Source organism: Sarcophilus harrisii, chromosome 1 (genome assembly GCF_902635505.1).
Source record: "Sarcophilus harrisii chromosome 1, mSarHar1.11, whole genome shotgun sequence".
In the NCBI taxonomy this organism is placed as follows: domain Eukaryota; kingdom Metazoa; phylum Chordata; class Mammalia; order Dasyuromorphia; family Dasyuridae; genus Sarcophilus; species Sarcophilus harrisii.
This window is the reverse complement of record NC_045426.1, coordinates 329,987,192-330,008,487: the sequence shown is the minus strand read 5'-3', so window position 1 is coordinate 330,008,487 and position 21,296 is coordinate 329,987,192. Positions and strand designations below refer to the sequence as shown.

General features: G+C 33.0%; 1 protein-coding gene across 5 annotated transcripts in view; it reads right to left on the bottom strand.

Annotated features, from left to right (window-relative positions):
* INVS (inversin) overlaps positions 1-21,296 on the bottom strand; it is a 218,573-nt gene that overhangs the window by 173,230 nt on the left and 24,047 nt on the right. For all 5 annotated transcript variants that reach the window (XM_031945539.1, XM_031945541.1, XM_031945540.1 and 2 more), the window contains one exon: positions 9,558-9,724. In XM_031945539.1, coding sequence (XP_031801399.1) covers positions 9,558-9,724 — 167 coding nt within the window. The remainder of the gene's footprint in view (positions 1-9,557; positions 9,725-21,296) is intronic.

The following is a 21,296-nucleotide window of genomic DNA, read 5'->3' as shown; positions in this document are numbered from 1 at the left end:
GGGAATTAGTTTTATGCAAATGCTTTTCACTTTTCCAATTTTATGGAGAAAACTAAAGATAATGGCATCTTCAACAGATAGTCATTATTGTGTTAACTGCAGTGACAGCAATAATTTAATGTAATTTCCAGAGGGCAAAAAAAAAAAAATCTTGGGTTTAGTATCAATAAACCTTGAATTTATCATTTCTATTGCAATTGTAGCCATTCTAGTATAGATCCTCATTAACTCCCAAATGAATTTTTATGGTATCCTTCTAATGGGTCTTTACTTTTTGTCCATTATATATTTAACCATCCTGACGTACAAGATTCATTACATCACTCCTCTGTTCATGTTTCAGTGACTTACTATTAATAACTGGTTAAAATCCAAATTTATAATCCTGGCATTCAAGGATTTCTATAATCTAGTGCCAATGTATGTTTTGAACTTTATCACATCATATTCTCTTTAGGATTTCAAACCCACCTGAATTTACTGTGCTAAACTTTCCAATTTCCAATACTTTTTTATTTATGGTCTTTCTTATCTTTAGAATATTCCCTCCTATACCATCTTAGCATTAGATTTGTTAAAAATGTTTCTAGAACATATTCAAATGCCCTCTCCTCTTACAGAATCAGACCATAAACAGTCTTTTGTTTGTACTTAAAAAAAAACTTACCAAGATCCATTTTGTCTGATATTCCTAATAATTATAATACCATCAACTCACAATCATATATCAATGTGAGGTTTATAAAGAAATCTCTCCACAAGCACCTTAGGAAGTACAACTATTTTGCTCATTTTATAGATAGAGGTTCAGAGATTTGCCTCTGGTCAAATAGCTAGGAAATGTGAGAGACAAAGAGCAGGCTTAGATCTAACTCCATTTCCTTTGCTCTTTCCACTTATTTATGCATATGTTTTTTAATGGTATTTTATTTTTCCAAATACATGACAAGATAATTTTCAGCATTTACCTTTGCAAAACTTTTTGTTCCAAAATTTTCTCCCTTTCCCCCAAGACAGAAATCAATCTGATATAAATTAAATATGTATACATATGTTTTATTTCTACTAGACTATGAATTCCATAAATTCCTTGGTTTCATATCTTACCTTAGTGCCTAGCTCAGAGCTTTGCACATAATAGGCTCTTGGGAAACATTAAGTTGAAAAAAGTGAAGTAAATGAAGTTGCTTTGGATATTATATTTTATCTGATTTCATTTCTCCATTATTCCAATTTTGTAAAACAAAATTGTTTATGTCAAAGATTGACTGGATTTGAGAAAACAGAACTAAGGATATAGATATGGTTTTTGCAACTAGTTTCATTATTCTCTTGTGGTGAAGGTGAAAAAAGATAGGGGATTGGATGGTGAAGGTGAAGATGATTTAGACAGGTCTTAAAGTCTGCAAAGTGCTTTACCTATGTGTTCTCTATTGGTCTTCACTATAGCTCTGTGAAGTGGGTGCTTTTTATGTTCTCCATTTTTTAGATGAGGAAATAGAGAAATTAAATTTCTGAAGTATTACCTGCTCTGGTCTTCCAACACTAACTCCTGTGCCATCCAAAGCCACCTTTGATACAGTGACACTGACTCCAAGCATTTATATGTCTTATCTGTGGAACTCTGATAATTAATCTATCTTTTCCAGGTAGACATACTTCATTAATAAGACAGGAATTCTCATTAAAAAACTAAGAAATTTATATTTTCTTAAAAATGTATGAAATATAAAATAACCAATGGTGTATCTAACAGTGAAGTTATGCAATTATAGTCTTACCATTTGAAATATCTTAGATGTTTTCTAATTTAATTCCCCACCCACACAGGTATTTTCTGCCTTTCTGCCTGGTGGTCATTCAGACTCCTTTAAAACATTCCCAATCAAAGGAAGCTCATTACCTCTCAAAGCAAGAACATTCCATTTTAAAAGATCTCTTTTGAAAGTCCCATTAAAAAATATTGAGCCAAAATTTATTTTAGTTTTTATGTTCTCATTCTGCCCCTGGAAATACACAAAGATAATGTCTTTCAAATAGTTGAAGACTGTGTCTAGGTTTTCCCCTTACACCTTTCTACTAAGCCAGTTCTTTTAACTGTTTGGATTAAGATTTTATTCCCAGATGATTCATGATGGCAGTCTTATTCCAACATGCTATAGTTTCCCCATCCGTTTTAAAATACAGTGTCCAGAATTGGACACAATATTGCAGAAGTGGTCTTACCAGTTTAGAGTACATTAATGCAATCCAAGAATATATTAGCTTTCTTCCCCCTAGTCACTACACCCTGCTGGCTCTTATTAAACTCGAGGTTCACTAAAACTCCAAATCTTCTTAAAGTGGATTTTTGTTAAACCCAGGCTCCCATCCCCAAGCACTTCCTCCAACGCCTTCTCCTCCATCGAATACTTACAATTGAACTTTTGAACCTGAAAGAATTATGCCTCATTAAAAAGCAAAATGGTGTCATCTTTTAGTTGATGGAGGTGTCTCCCCAATAAATGTTTATTTTCTGTGAAAACTAGATAACTGAAGTAAATGAATACACTTAAAAGCTCAGGTTAGAGGTGAGAATATCTGATCAGTAGTTAAAAGATAACAATGAGGAAAATTTTGAAAATTACTATAATGAAAAATAAATTCAAAAGAAGTAACTGTCTGGAAGTGACCTAACAGACATAGCTGATTATAATACATAACTAGTAAATTTAGTAATATAATATCTTAATGCTAGTCTCCTTTCATGTAGTCAACTAATGAAAAAGACTTTTTGTAATCTTTCAATTAATCAGATATGTCTGCTTCAGATTCTGTTATGAACAATCATTTTAATATTCCTGTTGAATTTGCTACTCATTTTAATGTTATTTTCAATTCTTTTGATTCCCAAAATTTAAGAACAACAAGGGGAAAAATGATAGGTATTTGAAAAACCTTTTTATAAACAGAAGCTTTATTTTACAAAGAGGCTTTAAGGTGAATGTCTTCACTTTAAATAAATTTAGATCATTTTATCGTTTTAAGATTTGTTTAATCTTGGGGGAAAATAAACACTTTACATTAATTTTTTAAAAAAAATTTGGACACAATAATGTTGGCAAGATGACTTTATGTTTTTTAAAGCATATAGAAGACAACCTATACCTAATAGTGGAGTATACAAGAAAAATTATGCCATATTTAATAGATTTAATTTAATTATTTAATATATTTTAATATTACATAATATTTAATATATTATCACAACTAGTATAATATATTTAATGTATATTAGTACTATAAAAATATAAAGCATTTAAAGAAATATGAAAAGATATTTGTTGAAATACAGAGCAAAATCTACAAGAATATATATAAAAATATATATGCATAAAGAAAAGGGAAAAAAAAGAAAGAAGGAAAAGAGGATTGATAATGGCAAGACTTCAGGCAGGCCTGGAAGTAGATACAGACTATTTTTCTAAGCGGTTTCATTCCTTTGGTTAAAGTCGTTTTAATTTGCTCTTCTCTTAACATAAGAGATAACTAATAGAGAGACAAAGTGCTATCCACATCTCTATCCTGAAGATATTAGGAGGATCAGCCTTCAGCATGTTGGATGAATCCCCTGTGGAGAGCAGCTGGAAATATATGAATAAGAATCTCATAGAATGAATAAGTGTAGAGAGGTTGTAATCTGCATCACTGACATAGTACACATACCTAATGAAAATACAGAGCCACTGCAAGAAGGTGAAATTCGGAGGACCTAAAAATTGTTTAAAAGAATGGTGTCGAACTCAAATAGAAAACAGATCCTATAGGCTATATGTTAGCTTAGAAAACTTCATATTAACACTATATTGAACTGTATTGATATTCATTTTCCTTAACAGTTTCAAATTACATTTTAATCTGGTCTAGGCTACACTTGGGAATTTAACTGTGGGCAAAATTTTGACACCTCTGGTTTAGAATGAACACTGAAGGAAATACAAATGACTAAATTTGAAACGCTAAGGGCAAACTGTCTTATTTAACACTATTTTCTTTTTTTTTTTTTCTACTTTACCAAAATGGTGAAGACAATCTTCTAAAATACGGAAACATTTCCACATTTCAAGTTTTTGTAAGGGGGAAAATACACCACATGATTTCCAAGTCATGTCAACAATTCCCCCCTCATCTGTCCAGACCTATGATTTCAGTATAGCATAAGAAAATCTCCATTAAAAAACAGACAAAAAACCAACTTTGTATAAATGCAGATCTGCGTGGTATTCAGTTGTGTTTCACTCTTCATGAATCCATTTGGGGTTTTCTTGGCAAAGATATTGGAGTGATTTGCCATTTCCTTCTCAGATTCATTTTTACAGATGAGGAAACTGAGGCAAACAGGGGTAAGTGACTTGTCCAGGATCACCACTTAGTAAATGTCTGAGTTCACACTTTAACTTAAGGACATGAATCTTCCTGACTTTAGGCCTGGCATTCCATCCACTTTGCCACTTGGTTGCCTTTGAAGCTACTCTTCAATTTAGTCTAAAGACTGGTGCAACTTCTGAGGTCAGAGTAACTTAAGTACGAAGTTAAATGCCCAAGTTTAGGCAGTCAGTAAGTGAAACTTGAACCTATGTCTTTTTGATCCTGAGGCCAGCTCAGGATACCTTCTACCTTGTGCTTTTTCATAAAAACTGCATTTCAAAATTCTCTTAGTGTGATCCTCATAAATAGAAATCTTTCTGTATATGTTAAAATTTCTTTGTTGAGAAAGATTAGGATAAAGAACATTCTTTCCACTGTGTTTAATTTAAGACATCCTCTTGTTTTTGTATTAGTAATATTAATGCCATTATCATAAAAATGTGCTCATTCTCAAGCCACCAAATATTGCAATTATATACTAAAAATTCTCAATGCTCTCATTTTTAGATAAGATGATACCTGAAGATTAGGAAACAAATGACCCAGTTCTTGTAAGAGCTATTGATTCTCTTGGAACAACACTGGTAGCAAATGAAGATAACTGCTATCAGGGAATTTTTACATTTCTAAGATTATCCTACTGCTTACACAGTAGACATTCTTTGAATAAGTCTCTTGAGGAGTCCGGTAATGGAATCCATGGAAGGAATAAATCAACAAGGCACTCTGTCTTGCAGTACTTACATATAGATAGACACATCTAGTGGGGAAGGGATCATAAACCCTGTGATCATTCTTCAGTTCTTTACAAAAGCATTGGAACAGAAGAATAGAGGTTGACTGTGGAGAACATGTATTGTCAAGCATCAAGGAATATCAACTCTATGTTTCCATCTGAGAAGCAGTCTGAGACAAATTCTGATGCCTTTGTGGATATTCACTCACTATTTGCTTGAGATTTTTTCTGTGATATCAATACTAGTTAAGCATCCTAAACATGTTTTTTCTCTGTTCTTGGGTAAACTCATCGTTATATTGTCACCAAAATGCACTTACCTGTAGGATAATATCTTTCTCTCTTCCTCCCCCCACCTAAATTCTTGAGTTTTAATTTGATTTTTTAACTATAAAGGCAAGAAGTCAAATATAAAGTTTTCGTTATCTTCCTGAAAGGACAGAAAACTGTCTTGTACAGAATCCTTGGAGCCCTAAAGATCACTTAAAATGGCCAAATTCATGATGGCTACCAAGCTTCCTAGTTTCCATTTCAATTCTACTCATTGCCAAAGAGGAAAGCTCCAGATTGCATGTGGTATAGATGCTATTTTAATGGAAAGAAACAAAACCTTCATCTTTATCTTAAGTATCAAATTCCAAATGCAGTCCTGCATTCCAAAAAATGTTTTCTGATACCTGACTCTTTTAATAATCCCAACTGACAATTATGTCAATGACACAATCATTGCTCACTTTCCTTTATAATACATGCACACGATTGATTACATATGAAAGTTCACCACTAAATCACTCCAAGATGGTCATTTCATTGCATGAAGTCCTACAGACCATAGTGAGTGAAAAAGTATTTACTTTGTTCACTAATAAGGTACATATCAAAAAAGTAGTATTATGAAGACAAGGTCCTACATCATATGATGCCTTAGACCAAGAGGGTTCTTTTTTGTTTGTTTGTTTTTCCTGACCAAAAAAAAAAACATTTTGAAAACTCTAAAATGTAGTAATTAGATGAATTCTTTTAATTAGATTATAAATTAAGATCTCCACAATCATGAACTAGTTCATGTAAAAAGTATTATTTGCAATGGAAAAAACAGTAGAATTATTCCCTAGTATATACAGAGTTTGTTTATATACAGATCTTTGTTTTCAAAGATCCCCCACTATTTTTTGATCATTTTAGAAATGTAGTATATTAGACCAGTTTTTAACCTTTTTGTGTGTCATACACTTATTCCTAAAATAATATACTTAAATGTACAAAATAAAATAGAGAGGATTACAAAAGGAACCAATAATATTGAAATAAAATTATTGACATTTTTTAAAAACCAAGTTCAAGGACCAAGTTCAAACTCCTAGGTTAGGGCCTAAATAATGAGCACAGGTGCCCTAAGTGATGATGAAGCAAAAAAAAAAAAATTAATTGAGATATTTTAGAATATTAAGGACAAACTTGAGTGTTTAATGAGGGGATTATACCTACCTGGTAGATCTGATATCTAATGAATTTCAACTACTAACACCAATAATGATAGCAGAAAGTAGCACCAATAAGGACTACCACCAAATTGTTGCATTCAGGAGTCCCAGGAAAGACATACTAAAACAGGTACCATGGAAAGTTTCCAGGGAGAGCTAAGCATGACTCATTTCAGACTGGAGGCCCAGGAAGTAAGGAAGCTGACAACCACAGCAGCGACTGATTTTTCCTGGCTTGCTATGGTAGTCAATGTTTATATATGCTATAAGTTCAAGCTAATTTATTTGCTAGAAAAGAAAATGTCAGGCCTTAAGAAATGTCTTTTTATGCATCATTTATCTGAGAAGACATAAGTGAAAAGAAATAATCTAGAAAGAAAGCCATAAATAAAAATATCCTAAGGATGTAGAATAGAATGAGAATCTATGTTGAAATGGTTAGTGAATAGAAGAAATTTTCACTATAGAAGAATAGAGAATAAATTGTATTAATTAAGGTATGTAATAGGAATATTATAACATGGGCGGTTTCCCTATAGTAGGTGAATCAAGGATATTCACATTGGTAGTTGGTAACTCCTTGCTCAAAGAAGACAAGTGTGGTTGTGTTATGTGAAAAAGTGTAGTCTTTTTGGAGTGTGTAACCAGATACGATAGAATCCATGTCAAGTTCTACCTAACCCGAACACTATTACTCACTTCTTAGTAATATGGGAATGATACTGTGTAAAGGAGTTTGGAATATATCTCTAGTGCCTTTTTAGGTTCTAAATTTGGGTCCCAATTGACTCAGATTGATTGTAAATAGCAATCATTTCTGCTTTGGCCAGAAATCTTGAAGGTCTTCCTCTCCCAAATTTATTTAGATTTTCTTTGTCTCAATTGCTACCTCATCTTAATCACTGAAATAGGCGTGGCCTCAAACTGAGATATGCTAAAGACTTAAAAAGATCATTGCATCCAGGGTCTGGAGGGGAAAGTGAGGCTGGTGATCTTGCACATCTCCCTCATAGAAATCCAATTCACCCTCATGTTGTGGCTTTCCCTTCTTGATATCATGTTCCTTTTCGAGAACAAAGGACAAACAGCAAAAACAATAACAAATGAATAGGAAACTGAAAATTTAGAGGCATAGGGGACATTTTCTACTTCCAGTTAAACTCTATATCTTTGAAAAAGGAAAAAGTGACAGTATTCAAGAACGGGATTTGGGGTGCTGAGATTTTGTTTCTTTGTACCATATTTTAAAATACACAAATGATGGATTTTTGGCAAAAGACTGAGTTCATTTCATAGATCATTTTAGGTAGAAACCAGCCTACTTGTCAATGTAGGAATTCATAATAGTAAAAGGAGGAAATGATAGATATAATCATATGTACATTTCAAAAAATTCACAGATCAGATAGATATAATTCCATGGTGAGATATCTGTAGCCACTTAGAGATGGCCTTCTTCTAGGAAGGTACTCCTCATTGACAGGAGCTGGGAAGTGTCCAGTGAAACTAATATAAATAAAGCATAAGGAAGGTCAATCTCTTATCCTTAGATATAAGAATGACTATATTTCTAGAAAATTAAGAGTATTACAAATTATCTCAGGCTTTTAGTGAGAAGTCAGATTTCTCTTTCATTCCTCCCCTCCCCATTCTACCAGCATTTGCTATTTACTGTTTGACCTAGATCTTGTCTGTTTACTTTTCTCTTTAATACTGTAGTCCTTTGGCATGAACTCTTATTTCTAATTTGGACCTTACCCCTTGCTGATTGCCTATTTACTAATCAAACCATATCTTAGGGTAACAACTTTGCATGACTGACTCATGCTTCTCCTGGCTATGATCTCCAGCCTGAGAATATCAGACTATATTCTAACAATTTCTAAGCCTTAGTCCATTGTAAATCTCATCCCTAGTTCCATCAAAAGTGGTTCTTCATGGCAGAGATTATGAAAAGGAATTTGATGCCAGAGGAATGACTTTTTAAAAAGTGAAATTTTTATTATAAAATGAAAAATGAGGTAGAGAAAAAAGAGAAGGAATAGCTGGGAGAAGGGGAAGAAAACCACTTTAGGTTAAAAAATAATATGTACCAAAGATTGGAAGAATGAGATATAATCAGGAACCAACAAAAAGTTGCATAAATCTGAAAGAAAGACATTAGATCAGCTAATGTCAATAATGAGCAGAGATTTAACAAAAAACTGAAAATAGGAAACCTCTTTAAAAGCAAAATCAAGACAAAAATAAGTAACGTTAATGGATGACAAAGAGAAGACAGATCTACTTGTATTATCTCTTCCAATAAAGAGAAAGATATTCAAACTGCAAAGGATTACATAAGCATATCATCACAGAATATAGAATTTCATAGAATGAAATTGTAGATTCAGTCTGCCCCCTCCAAAAAAGGAAATGATTCAATATTATTATTTTTTTCCCCCACAACTTATTTTCATTGTTTACTTTCTTACAATGACAAAAAGTCCAGTTGGTAGCTGAATAGAGCAAGGTATTTTAAATCAACTAGTAAAGCAGTGAGATTTGGGACAAATTATTTTTAAAAATATCTTTAGATATTCATTTTCTTGTCTATGAAAACAAGACTGGATTCAATGAATTTTAAAGTTGATTTCTGCTCTAAAATTCTATGATTCTCTGACTACTGAAAAAATGCCATTAAACAATGCCAATACTTTCAGTTCAAAGACAGAATATAAGGTTTTATAATTCCATTGAATCATCACTTAGTAATGAAAGTTTAGTCTATGGAAAGAACACTTTACAGTTAATTAATAAAACACTTCTAAGCATGAGTCCACAGTTATGATTATTATTTCTAAGCAGGACAGCTGATGATGTTAACACCAAAGTAATTAAATGAACTACTACACGAACTATTTAGGCTTTAATGGGATAGTTTCCCTCACCTTTTGTGCTGCAAGGTGGAGTGCTGTTCTTTGACTGTGATCAGCTTTATTAACATCTGCTCCTGCTTTCAGGAGGGCATCTGCACAATCAACACGGTCAGCCAACACACAATACATGAGAGGGGTTCTCCCAAACTGATCTTCTTTGTCTTTGAGATCACGGTTTCCTAAAAAGAAAATGAGTAAATTGTTATGAGTTGACTGTTCCCAAGAAAGCATATGATTTTCAAATACCTTTAACTTATCAAAGTTATCATATTGTTCACATAACCAGCAAGACTAATAAGTGCTTTGTGATAGTTCTTCTACCCAGAACCCTCATAAGAAATTGTGTGCCAAATCTAGAGTTAATTATATCTGATTTCACAAGATAGCATAGAACTCTGCCTTTCAATTCCCAACCTAAGGTAAAAAAAAAAATCTCATAAAATAACAATGAAGAACTTTAATTTTCAGAGCTGTTACTCATGATCCCAATCTCAACAGATCATTCATGTTCATGGCAGTAAGTACAAAAAAAACTTGCAGTTGTGACTGAAGGTCTTTGGCTTAGGATGGGTCTTTGTAAGCAGTTAAGTCTAGCAGAAAATTAGGAAAATTTTACAAAATAGCTTCTATCTGTTAAAAAAGGGTAACTAAGGGGCAGCGAGGTGGTACACTGATAGAGCATCAGCCCTGAAGTCAGGAGGATCTGAGTTCAAATTTGATCTCAGACACTTAACACTTCCTAGCTGTGTGACCCTGGGCAAGTCACTTAACCCCAATTGCATCAGGAAAAAAAAAAGAGTAACTATAAATTTGTGGGTAATATCTCCACGTCTACTAGCTGTGATAGATCTGTATTCTGGTAGAAGAATGATAATTTCCAGATTGTGAACAGGGCCATATAAGCATTAAAAGTACGTTGGTTGATCTAATGAACTTAACTTATAATAATTTAATAATATATTACAGGTAACATATTTATAATAAATTTATTAATTTAATTAATTAAAATTTAATATTAAATAATTTAAGCAAACTTTTAACTTATGGGAGAAGAAGGTAGACTGTACAGGAGCAGGAATTCAATTCTACCACTAACTCCATATAGATTATTTGCATTTCTATGTATTACCAACAAAACTGAGAATAAAAAGATAAAAAAAATTTATTTAAAGTAATTACAGAATTTATAAAATACATGGGAGTACTGCCAACACTTCCAAGTACTATCAAGATACAGAGGAACTATATGAACATATGAATATTAAAGCAATTATAATCTTTACAGTAATCAGGATAATCTTAAATATTTGGAGAGATTAATTTTTCAGGGGCAGGATGAGTTAATATAATTAAAATAACAATATACTTAATATATTTGTATTTTGTATAACTAGAAAAAATTTTTAAAAATTCATCTGGAGAAGTAGATCTTCAAGGAAATAACTAAAAAACAATTGAAAAGAAAGGGGACATAGCAGTAGCAGATCACATAACAGACTATAAGGCAGTAATCATCAAAATAATTTAGTGCTGATGAAAAAATGTCAGTCAATGGAACCCAACACACAGAATTAAAAGAACATAGTATTAATAAACTCAATGACCATATTTACTGAGGTAAGAATTTGTCATTTAACAAAGACTTCTGGAAAAACTGGAAAGAAGTTTGGCAGAAATTAGGTATAGACCAATATCTAACATATGCTAAAATTAACTCCACATGGATATATGACAGACATATGTGATATCACAAAGCAAATTGGAGAATCAATTAAGAAATTATCTTTTAAGATCTAGAATGGGTAAGAATTTCTCAATGAAATGATATAGAGGATCACAGAAAATAACACTGACAATTTTCATTATAAAGTTTTTTCAACAAATATATTTAACGAAAGTAACAAATTATTAGAAACCAACTTTACAATAAGTTTCTTTGATGTGGATTAAGAAAGATGAATGTCAAACAAAGATGTATTCAGATTTCAAAGGAAAAAATCTAAACTACAATAATCACATTAAAATGCTCCAAATCCCTAATAATTAGAGAAATAAAAATTTAAGGTCACTCTGAGACTCTGTTCATACCCATCAGACTTGGCAAAATGACAAAAAAAGAATAATAACAAATATTGTAAGGATTATGGAAAACTAGGCACATTACTTAATTACACTTAATGAAGTTGTGAATTGGTCTAGCCATTCTGAAAACCATTTTAAAATAATTTCCTCCAAATCTCTGGTGTGTATACTCTTTAACTCAGTGGCACTACTATTAATCCTATACCCCCAAAGAAATCAAATAAAGAAGAACAGGTCTAATGTATAGGTGTCCTAAAAATCTTAGTGCTGTTTTTGCCTATTCAAGTTTTTGTATACAAAAACATAAGTGCTCATTTTATGGAAGTTCAAAATAGAAGACTAATAGGAGTCCAACAACTGAGGGAATGGCTTTTATAATTGAATATAATCATGCTGTATGAATTTTCAAAAGGATGGTTTCAGAAGAACCTAAAATTTGTTAGAACTGGTGAAGAATGAAGTGAACAGAACCAGAAAAACAATTTATACTATCACTACAACATTGTAAAAATGATTTTGAAATATATAAAAAATTTCATTATCTTAATGATCAACTATTATTCTAGAGCTGCGGGTTAATACCCCAAATGGGGTCTCATTAACTGAATGTAGAAGTCATGAAATTATGATTTATTATCAATAAATGTTTGATTTGTATACCTATTTTATATATTTATATACCAAAAATTTCTCATGCAAAATGGGGTAGTGAGTAAAAAAAGTTTAAGAAATCCTTCTAGAGGACCACTGTTGAAAAGAGTACCTACCTCCTGACAGGGAGATGATGGATTAAATATGTACAATGAGACATCCAATTTTGCATACCATCAATGTGGGAATTTGTTTTGTTTGATGATGTTTATTTCTACAGGTTTTTCCCTCCTTTCTCTTCTCCTCCTCCCAATAGGGGAAAAAGATAGAAAAATTAAAATAAAAGCTTGCTAATTGAATAAAAAGTTAAATTTTAAAATAAAGCCATCCTAAATTTACAAACAAATGCTTCCCCACTGTAAAAGTCTTTCCAGATGTAGAAGGGAAAATGCAGGGAATAACATTTACATAGTGTCCCATAATATGGGGTCACAATGGAGTCTAGAGGCAGGAAGATCTGAGTTCAAATCAAATTTCAGAAACTTGCTCATTGTGACCTGGGGCAAGTCACTTTATAGTCTGTTAGCCTCAGTTTCCTAATTCATAAATAGCTGGAAAAGGAAGTGATAAACCAGTCTAGGATCTTTGTCAAGAAAATTCCAAATGGGGTAACAAAATGTGGAACAAGAATGAAATGACAACAATATTGCCTGCTATGTACCAAGTACTTTACAACTTATTTCATTTGTATCTGAATGAAAGAACTTATATCAATATTTAATCCAGACTTCTAGAAAAATAGGAAATACTCTCTGGGAAATCTTTTCCTGTCTTATTTTAAAGCCTAAATTACTTTCTTTGAGGAATGTCAGTAAAAGTTGTACGTATGGAAAGGAAGAAAGAGTGAGGAAAGGTGGGGAATCATTGTTCACGCTCAGGATAGAAGTAGAATAGTAAATGAGTTAGGGTAAGAAGCCTCTGAATAACCCATTTAAGAATAAAAACTTTCTAGAGGAAAAAAAAATTAACATTCCAATGCCAGCTACCTATCCCACTATGCCATGTTGCCTCTAAATCTTGGATCTTCTTAAGTTCAGTAAAAATACCCAGATCTTTTACTAAATAAACAAACAAATAAAAAGATTGTGCTAAAAAAATATGAGCAAGTGGATTTCAGAAAAACCTGTAACATGAACTGTTTGTGAATGAAGTAAGCAGAACCAGGAGGACACAATACAAAGTAACAGTAATAATTGTACGATGATCAACTATGATAGATTTTGTTCTTCTCAGCAATTCAATGATCAAAGGCAATTTTTTTCCCTAAAGACTCAAGACAGAAAATATTATCCGTGTTCAGAGAAAGAACTCTGGAGTCTGAATGCAGATCAGAACATACTATTTTCACTTGTTTTCTTTTGTTTTTTTCTCTTTTGTTCTGATTCTTCTTTCACAACGTGATTAATGTAAAAATTGTTTAATATGATTGCACATATATAATTTATATCAGATGTTTTGCTTTCTTGAAAGGGGAATGGAAAAGAAGAGAAGGGAAAAATTTGAAACTCAATCTTATAAAAGTGAATGTTAAAAATGATCTTTATATGTAATTGGAAAAAAATACTATTAAGTGGGGAGGAAAAGAAAAAAGAAAAAAAGACATTCTTACAGCCACTGTGAGAATAATAATTCAATAATCTGCATCCTCATCCTTCAGTAACCATCAACTTCAAGGCAAAACCCTCTACCATAAAAAGATTACAACTCATTGAAGGCTCAGATAAGAGTTAACATTTTTATAAATAAAGTATTTTTAATGGAAAAAAAAGAATGGATAGAATTCCTGGCATCAGGAAAAGTCGAGTTCAAATACAGCCTCAGAAACTGTGTAACCCTGTGCAAGTCATTTAAATTCAATTACCTCCAAAAATAAAAAAGTAGAAACTTCTTTCCCAATCTTTGGCCTGAGTAAGGTAAACCAATTATTTTGTCTGCCACTGGACTCTGATGACATTGGATGAGAATGAGGCAAGAATGAGGCTGAGACTTTGACATCACCTTTCATGATGTCATTGGTCCTCTTCAAAAAATAAGGACAAACAGCACAAAATCTGCAGTATCTTAAAGTATGAATCACCCATAGACAGAGGGCAGTGACGCTGAGGCAGCAGCTGCCCACTTCCAAGATGCATGAGCCTTTGCTATTATTGTTGCTAATAATAATAATAATAATAACATTATTAATAAGAATTATTATTCTTAATAAATATCTTTGCTAAGGGAAAATCATAACCGTCAAATGAGTCTTTAGGGAAAGCTCACCAGTCGAAGCTCTATAGTGTTAGAAGAGTAGACTGGGGCAGCTAGGTGATGCAGTGATTCGCGCACCAGTCCTGAAGTCAGGAGGACCTGAATTCAAATCTGGCCTCAGACACTTAACACACTTCCTGGATGTGTGACCCTGGGCAAGTCACTTAACTCCAATTGCCTCAGCAAAAAAGAAGAAAAAGAAGAAGAGCTAAGATGACATATTTTAGAAACTTGAAAATAGTCATCCCCTTGGTGACTCAACTTCAAACCTGTATCAAAGTGGAGCAGAAAGTGCAGAGACAAATGCAGATTTGGCACAGGTAGGGCAAGACTGGCAGAAACTAGTCTAGCAGAACAATGGGAGGACCTGCAAGCAATCATGTGAAAACCAAATGTTGAAAAACAGGAATAAAAAACAATGAGTTCCTCCTAACAAATGTGATAAAGTAGAATGGCAAACAGCATAGGATCCTGTCCCTTGACCCCCTACCCAGCATACAACAAACTATTGCATTGAAGGAGAGCATTTTGGCCTGGACCATCAAAAGAAAGGTAAAATAGTTCGATGTCAGATTCCAAAAACTTCCATCAGTCTCTTTAGTTCCAGAGATGCAATCAGCTCAACAATGACACAAGAAATTTCAGAATTTGACTAGTTAACATAAAAAAACCACAAAAAACTAGAAATTCCCAAATATCATTAATATATGTTCAAGGATGAGACATCATGACAACAGATATACCATCCAAATGCTGTAATAACATACATGAAAAATTAAAAGATCAGTTAAGAAAGACCTCTAATGCAATAGGTGGATTAACTAAAGTAGATTTACAAAGAGATATGGAAGAGATTCACCAAGATGAAAAAGAATATAATCCCATCAAAAAGATGCTGAAGCACTACTATGTGGATAATAACTTTGACAGTAATGGGAAGATGAACCTTTTAGCTGATAGAGGAAGAAACATTTTTTAAAAAGCTTTCCTACTTAACTGAGGCTCTCCACCAACTATTTATTTTTAAACAGGTGCTGAGAGAGTTGGATGGATTTGAAAAAACTAAAAATCACTTTTTCATTGTACAAGCATAATGTGATCATACTAAATGAGTCTTTGAGCTAAAGACTAATATACATTTGGAAAAAAAACTAAAATTTTGGATGAATTTGTAAGAATCAAAATAATTCATTCAACAAACACAATGTGATCACATTTGTCCAAGAGGAAGTCAATACTTCACCATCTAGTCCCATTTTTTCCTAATAAACAAGTAACTTGGTGTATTCAAAAAATGAGATTGCATTAAAACTTAGTAAAATTTTCAAAGGGGATGATATCCCAAAGCAATAGGTATAAATTAAATGGTAGAGCTGACATTTATACATAGGAATCTATAATATGAAAATATTTATTTCTGTCAATATCCCTATATGTATATTATCTATTCATATTTATGTGCATAGTTATTGTATATGGGCGACTAGGCAGTGCAATGCAGGGTATGGAACCTGAAGTCAGGAAGACTCATTTTCAGTAGTTGAAATCTTGCTTCAGATACTTCCTAGCTGTGTGACTCTAGGCAAGTCACTTAACCCTGTTTACCTCAATTTCCCCATCTGTAAAATAAGCTAGAGAAGAAAGTTGCAAACTATTTCAGTATCTCTGCCAAGAAAACCACACGTGGGGTTGCAAGGATCTAGTGTATACCCACATACTTGGTAGCAAAAATTAATTTGGTTTTAGAAATTTAAATATTTTAAAAGAGAACTGAAAACTATATACACAGTTTTCACTTCTAGTGAATTTATCATAAATTATTTTAGAGTGATTTAAATGAGAAGAACTTTTATTAATAAGGGAAAAAAGAATTTATTTGGTGTTTGCTATTAGATGGGGGCTAACAACAGAAAAAGTAAAAATCCTTACTTTCTAGGAACTCATTATAGTAGAGATGATAAGTAAAAATGTTAAATTGCTGGACAGATGAAAAAGTTCAGAAGTCATGAGAATTCATCAACAACATAGATGGCAAAGCACAAAGGTACTAAAACTGTATCAGTTGAGCAGATGAGAAAGGGATCTACAGGAAAAAGAGGTAAGGCAAATGATAAGGTTTGGTGGTCCTCCATCTCTCTAAAACTTATTGTCTTTCAACTCACCAAAGTTGTTTGAGCAAATTAGCATCCCATCCTGGAGTAAGCCAGGATGGGAAAATGGGAGGGGAACAGTAAAAACAGAAAGAAAAGAAAGGAAAATGTGCCCCTGGTGGTGTTATATATTGTGTTTAAGACACTAGGGATACAAAGACAAAATTAAAAAGTTTTGCTCTCAGTGAGCTTACATTCTACTTCTTTTATAAAACTATCCTATATAAACTAGATAAACTTCATATCAATAGGGACCACGTATTAGATTTTGCATCTTTCTTAGCATTTGGTAAAATGATGCTCATATAGCTGGTGCATAATAAATGAACTTGAATTGAATTGAACTTGAATTGAATAAATTGAATTGAACTTAGTTCCAAAAACTATTTAAAGCTTCTGACCATTTGTTTGTAAATAGCAATGAAAAAACTTCAGTGATTTTCACTATTCTTTCAAAAGAGAAAAAATAAAATTTTAAACAAGGGCAATGGATAAATCCATGAACTGGACTTTGAGTTAGAAAAACCTGAATTTGAATCCTGCTTTAGACCCTTACTAGCTATATGAAACCTGGCTAAATCAACCTCTCCCAGCTTTAGTAGCTGCCATTTGTAAAATGGGAACAATAACCACTTCCACCTCTCCTGTTGTTGTAAGGATCAAGTAAGGTAATATAGAATTAATATAGGCTGTGAGGAAGGGATTGAGGCCCTAACCTTCCAGTATGTGTAATTTGCTGGGACTGGAGCCAATACATAGGGAGGCTTCACATATTTCATAAAGATACAAATGGTCCTTATTTCAACTCTACTGGCAAATTAGATCTCTATATCTTTCCCTTGAGATTCTAGGAGGGCCAAAGGAGATAAATATCTATGCCATTTCATGCCTTTAGAGTGTGAGAAGATATTCTGTGAGTTAGTAGCAACTGAAGAAAGAGTTAAATCTTCAAAACTATTTTTGAGCATGCATACGTTCTATTCTTTCTTGCTTTTATATGAACTGAAACTCTGGCATGAACAGTAAAAATTAAGAAAAGCTCTCTTTCTTGATGGCAATGGAGGACGGACATACTGTGAGTCTCTGGATGAAGAAAGACCATAAGTCCTTGTCTCTTCACTTGGATCAAAATGTACATTTGAACACAAATGATATTTGTTTAATTGAGTTTGGTGATAACAGAGCCATTTCCACGCTATTTCCATTGAAGCTGGCAAGTCAGGTCCCCAAATTGTGGCTGGTGAGATCTCCCTCATGATATAGACATGAGATAGTCTGAGGGACAAAGAGGTTCCTTGAATGCTTTTAAAGAGGCAGGGCACAATCCCTGATTCCCAGGATCTGCTGAACTTTTGATTCCGAATCCACCATCATGCTTACTGATAATTAGATACAGCAAACAAGAAGCTAGGTCATCAGGTAACAACTCCTTCTTTGGATAAACACCACTTCTTTGAAGGAGTCATCCATCACCATATTTTTTCAGTTCTACATTTCCTGCTACTTTTTCTTACTCACATTCCTCTCTGCCCCTGCATGTTGCCAGCTTCCTGTCCAGCAAGCTTTTGTTAAGAGGTGTGATTTCTGCCAGGCATAAATCACTATTTGTCAACTACCTGAGAGTTTACATAGGAGTATTCATCAGCATTAAATCCCTGAAAAATGAATATGTATTGTAGGTGCAGAAATTAAAGTGAATATAATAAAGGAGCTTCTGCTGACAATTATACGAAAGTTGAATAAAAAGTTAACAGAATTTAAATGAATTCAACTTAACAGAAATTGAGAATTCAGGTCCCTAAAATAATTATTTTATTAATGATAGAACTCCAGTTACTAAAATCTTATGTTCTTGGTATAAACCAATTTTTAATGGAGATAAACTGGATTGTTTTAAATACACGATTTGTAGTAGATATTGTTTAGTCACATCCAACTTTCTGTAACCTGATTTTGGGGTTTCTTGGCAAGGCTGGAGTGGTTTGCCATTTCTTTTTCCAGCTCATTTTTATATATGAGGAAATGAGGCAAACGGCATTGAAGTCACTTGTCCAGGTCACATAACTAAAGTCTGAGGCCAGATTTGAACTCAAGAAGTGGAATCTTCCTGATTCCAAGCCCTGTACTCGATTCTCTGTATTCTGTTGTCACCTATGTAGTAGATGCTCTGTTTCTAAAAGAACTACAAAAACGAGTGGACTTTCTCTTGGAAGCCTTCCTTGAAGTTCCCCTTACCCCCAATCCCTTTCTCCATTCTTTATAATAATATTAATTATTGTTATATTGTAAACTCTAGTTGTCTCTGCATGGGCTTTATCCCCTTGTAGAATAGAAGCTTCATGAAAATAGAGATATTTTATATAACATTTTATCTCCTTGACTACCCAGCATAGTTCAACATGCCTACTTAATGTTTATTTAGTATTTACATTTATTTTGTTGTCATTCAGCCCTTTTAGCCATGTCTGACTCTTCATGAACCCATTTGGGGTTTTCTTGGCAAAATTAATGAAGTGGATTACCATTTCCTTTTCCAGCTCATTTTACAGATGAGAAAACTGAGGCAAACTGACTTAAAAAATTACCCAGGCATGGGCTCTGTCAATAAAAAGTTATAATAAAAAATAATAAATTCTTCCTGATCATAAAAAAAAGAAATTTTTCCCCAAGGGAAAACTCTATTGAGTTGAAGACCAAGTTTTGAACTTGAAAAGGGAAGAATGAACATCATTTCACATTAATAGAACAGAAGAATACATGTGTAATGACATGGAGTAGGAAATGGCAATAACAGTCATATAATTTTGTTAATTGATTTTAATTAATTCAGTATTAAATTAACTTGATCAAGTTTTTTTTTTAAGGAAATGAAATATGTACCTGGTCTTAGCTTATTTTCTTTTTTGTTTATGGCAGTCTCCATAAGGTTTTGGATGTGCTTATAATATTGGAATTTTATGGATTTTGTGTTTTCATGTTTTATTTGTATTGTATATACTGGATGTAAAAAAAATCAGTGGTTTTTGTAATTTGCTTAGAAATACCTCTCTTTTAGGCAACAATTTAGATCTAGTAATTTTAGCTAAAGGCTATACTACATCCAATATTTCCCATTAAACTGTAAGTTCCTTGAGAGCAAGGACTGCTTTTGTCTTTCTTCATATCACCAATGCTCAGTACAATGCCTGGCACATAGTAGGCACTTAATAAATGCTTTTAAATTTGCTATATATTTCATGTGCATTTCCACAGGATGGTGTTAGGTTAAAGAACCAATTTAGTCTTGATAAAGACATCACGATTTATTTAGCAGGCAAAGGATTTGTTTCCTCTCCTTGGTTATGTATGTTTGTAAATCTGATCCTTAAACAATTACTAGCTATATGATCCGAGGCAAGTCACCTCTCCCTGTTTACTTCAGTTTCCTCATCTGTAAAATGAGCTGGAGAAGTAAATGGCAAACCCATCCACTGCCTTTGCCAAGAAAACACCAAAATGGGTTATGAAGAATCAGACATTTTTTTGGGGGAAAAAAAGACTGAAAAGCTTCCACTTGAAAATCTCCAGAAAAACAAAAGGCTCATTCCATGAAACTTTTCCTTACATCCTTCTGTTATCTCTTATTTATCCAATGTATGGCTTGCTTTGTACATACTTGATTGCATGTTTCTTCCATTAAATTGTAAACTTATTGGAAGCAGGGACCGTCTTTTGGATTATTTTTTATATCTTTAGCATAATACCTTGCACATAGAAGGTACTTAATAAGTGTTTATTGATTAATTCATTTAAAAGTAACAGAAAACCCATTATGAATTATCAAAATTTTTAATGAAAAATAACCATTTTCAAAAGAAAAAAATTAGTAATGAATGGTACTGTTTTGCATACATATTTGTCTAGCTTAAAAGAAGACAGCTAGATTTTTATATCTGCTGAAGCATAGTAATAAAATCTGGTCTTACAGATTTAGTTGGAAAAGGGAGGAGTATCTCAGCATAATGAAAACATCTGGACCTCGTGGACTCCTTGAAAGGGTCTTGGGATATCCAGGGGTTGTTTGAAAACAGAGCAACTGGTTTTAAGGCACTAGATGAGAGAAAGCTTACTATCAAAGCAGACCCGCCCATTTCTATATTCTTGTTAGTTTAAAGTCTTGCCCAAAGTCTGCCAGAATACAGCAGAGGTAGGCTTGAATCTAGTTTTTTAGGAGATGAGGTGGTAAGTGACTTGTCCCACAGTTAGGAAGTGTCTGAGGCTACATATGAATTTAGGTTCTCTTGACTCTAAGGGTGGTGCTATATCTACATATTCCAAGTCTAGGTCTTTTTTTTATTTTAAAGATACCCACCTTTTTTGTTTATTATATCATGCTATCTTCCTGTGAAGTGCCTATGAAAATTTTTACCTAATGTTATGTGGTGCTTTAAACTTTGCAAAATATCATCTAGGGAAGGGGCTGGAGGAAAATTGGAACATAAGGTTTTGCAAGTGTTTATATTGAAAAATTATCCATGCATATGTTTTGAAAATAAAGAACTTTAATAAAAAAATAAACTTTGCAAAGTAATACATACTCACTCTCTCTCTCTCATTTGATCCTCATGCCAACTTTGTA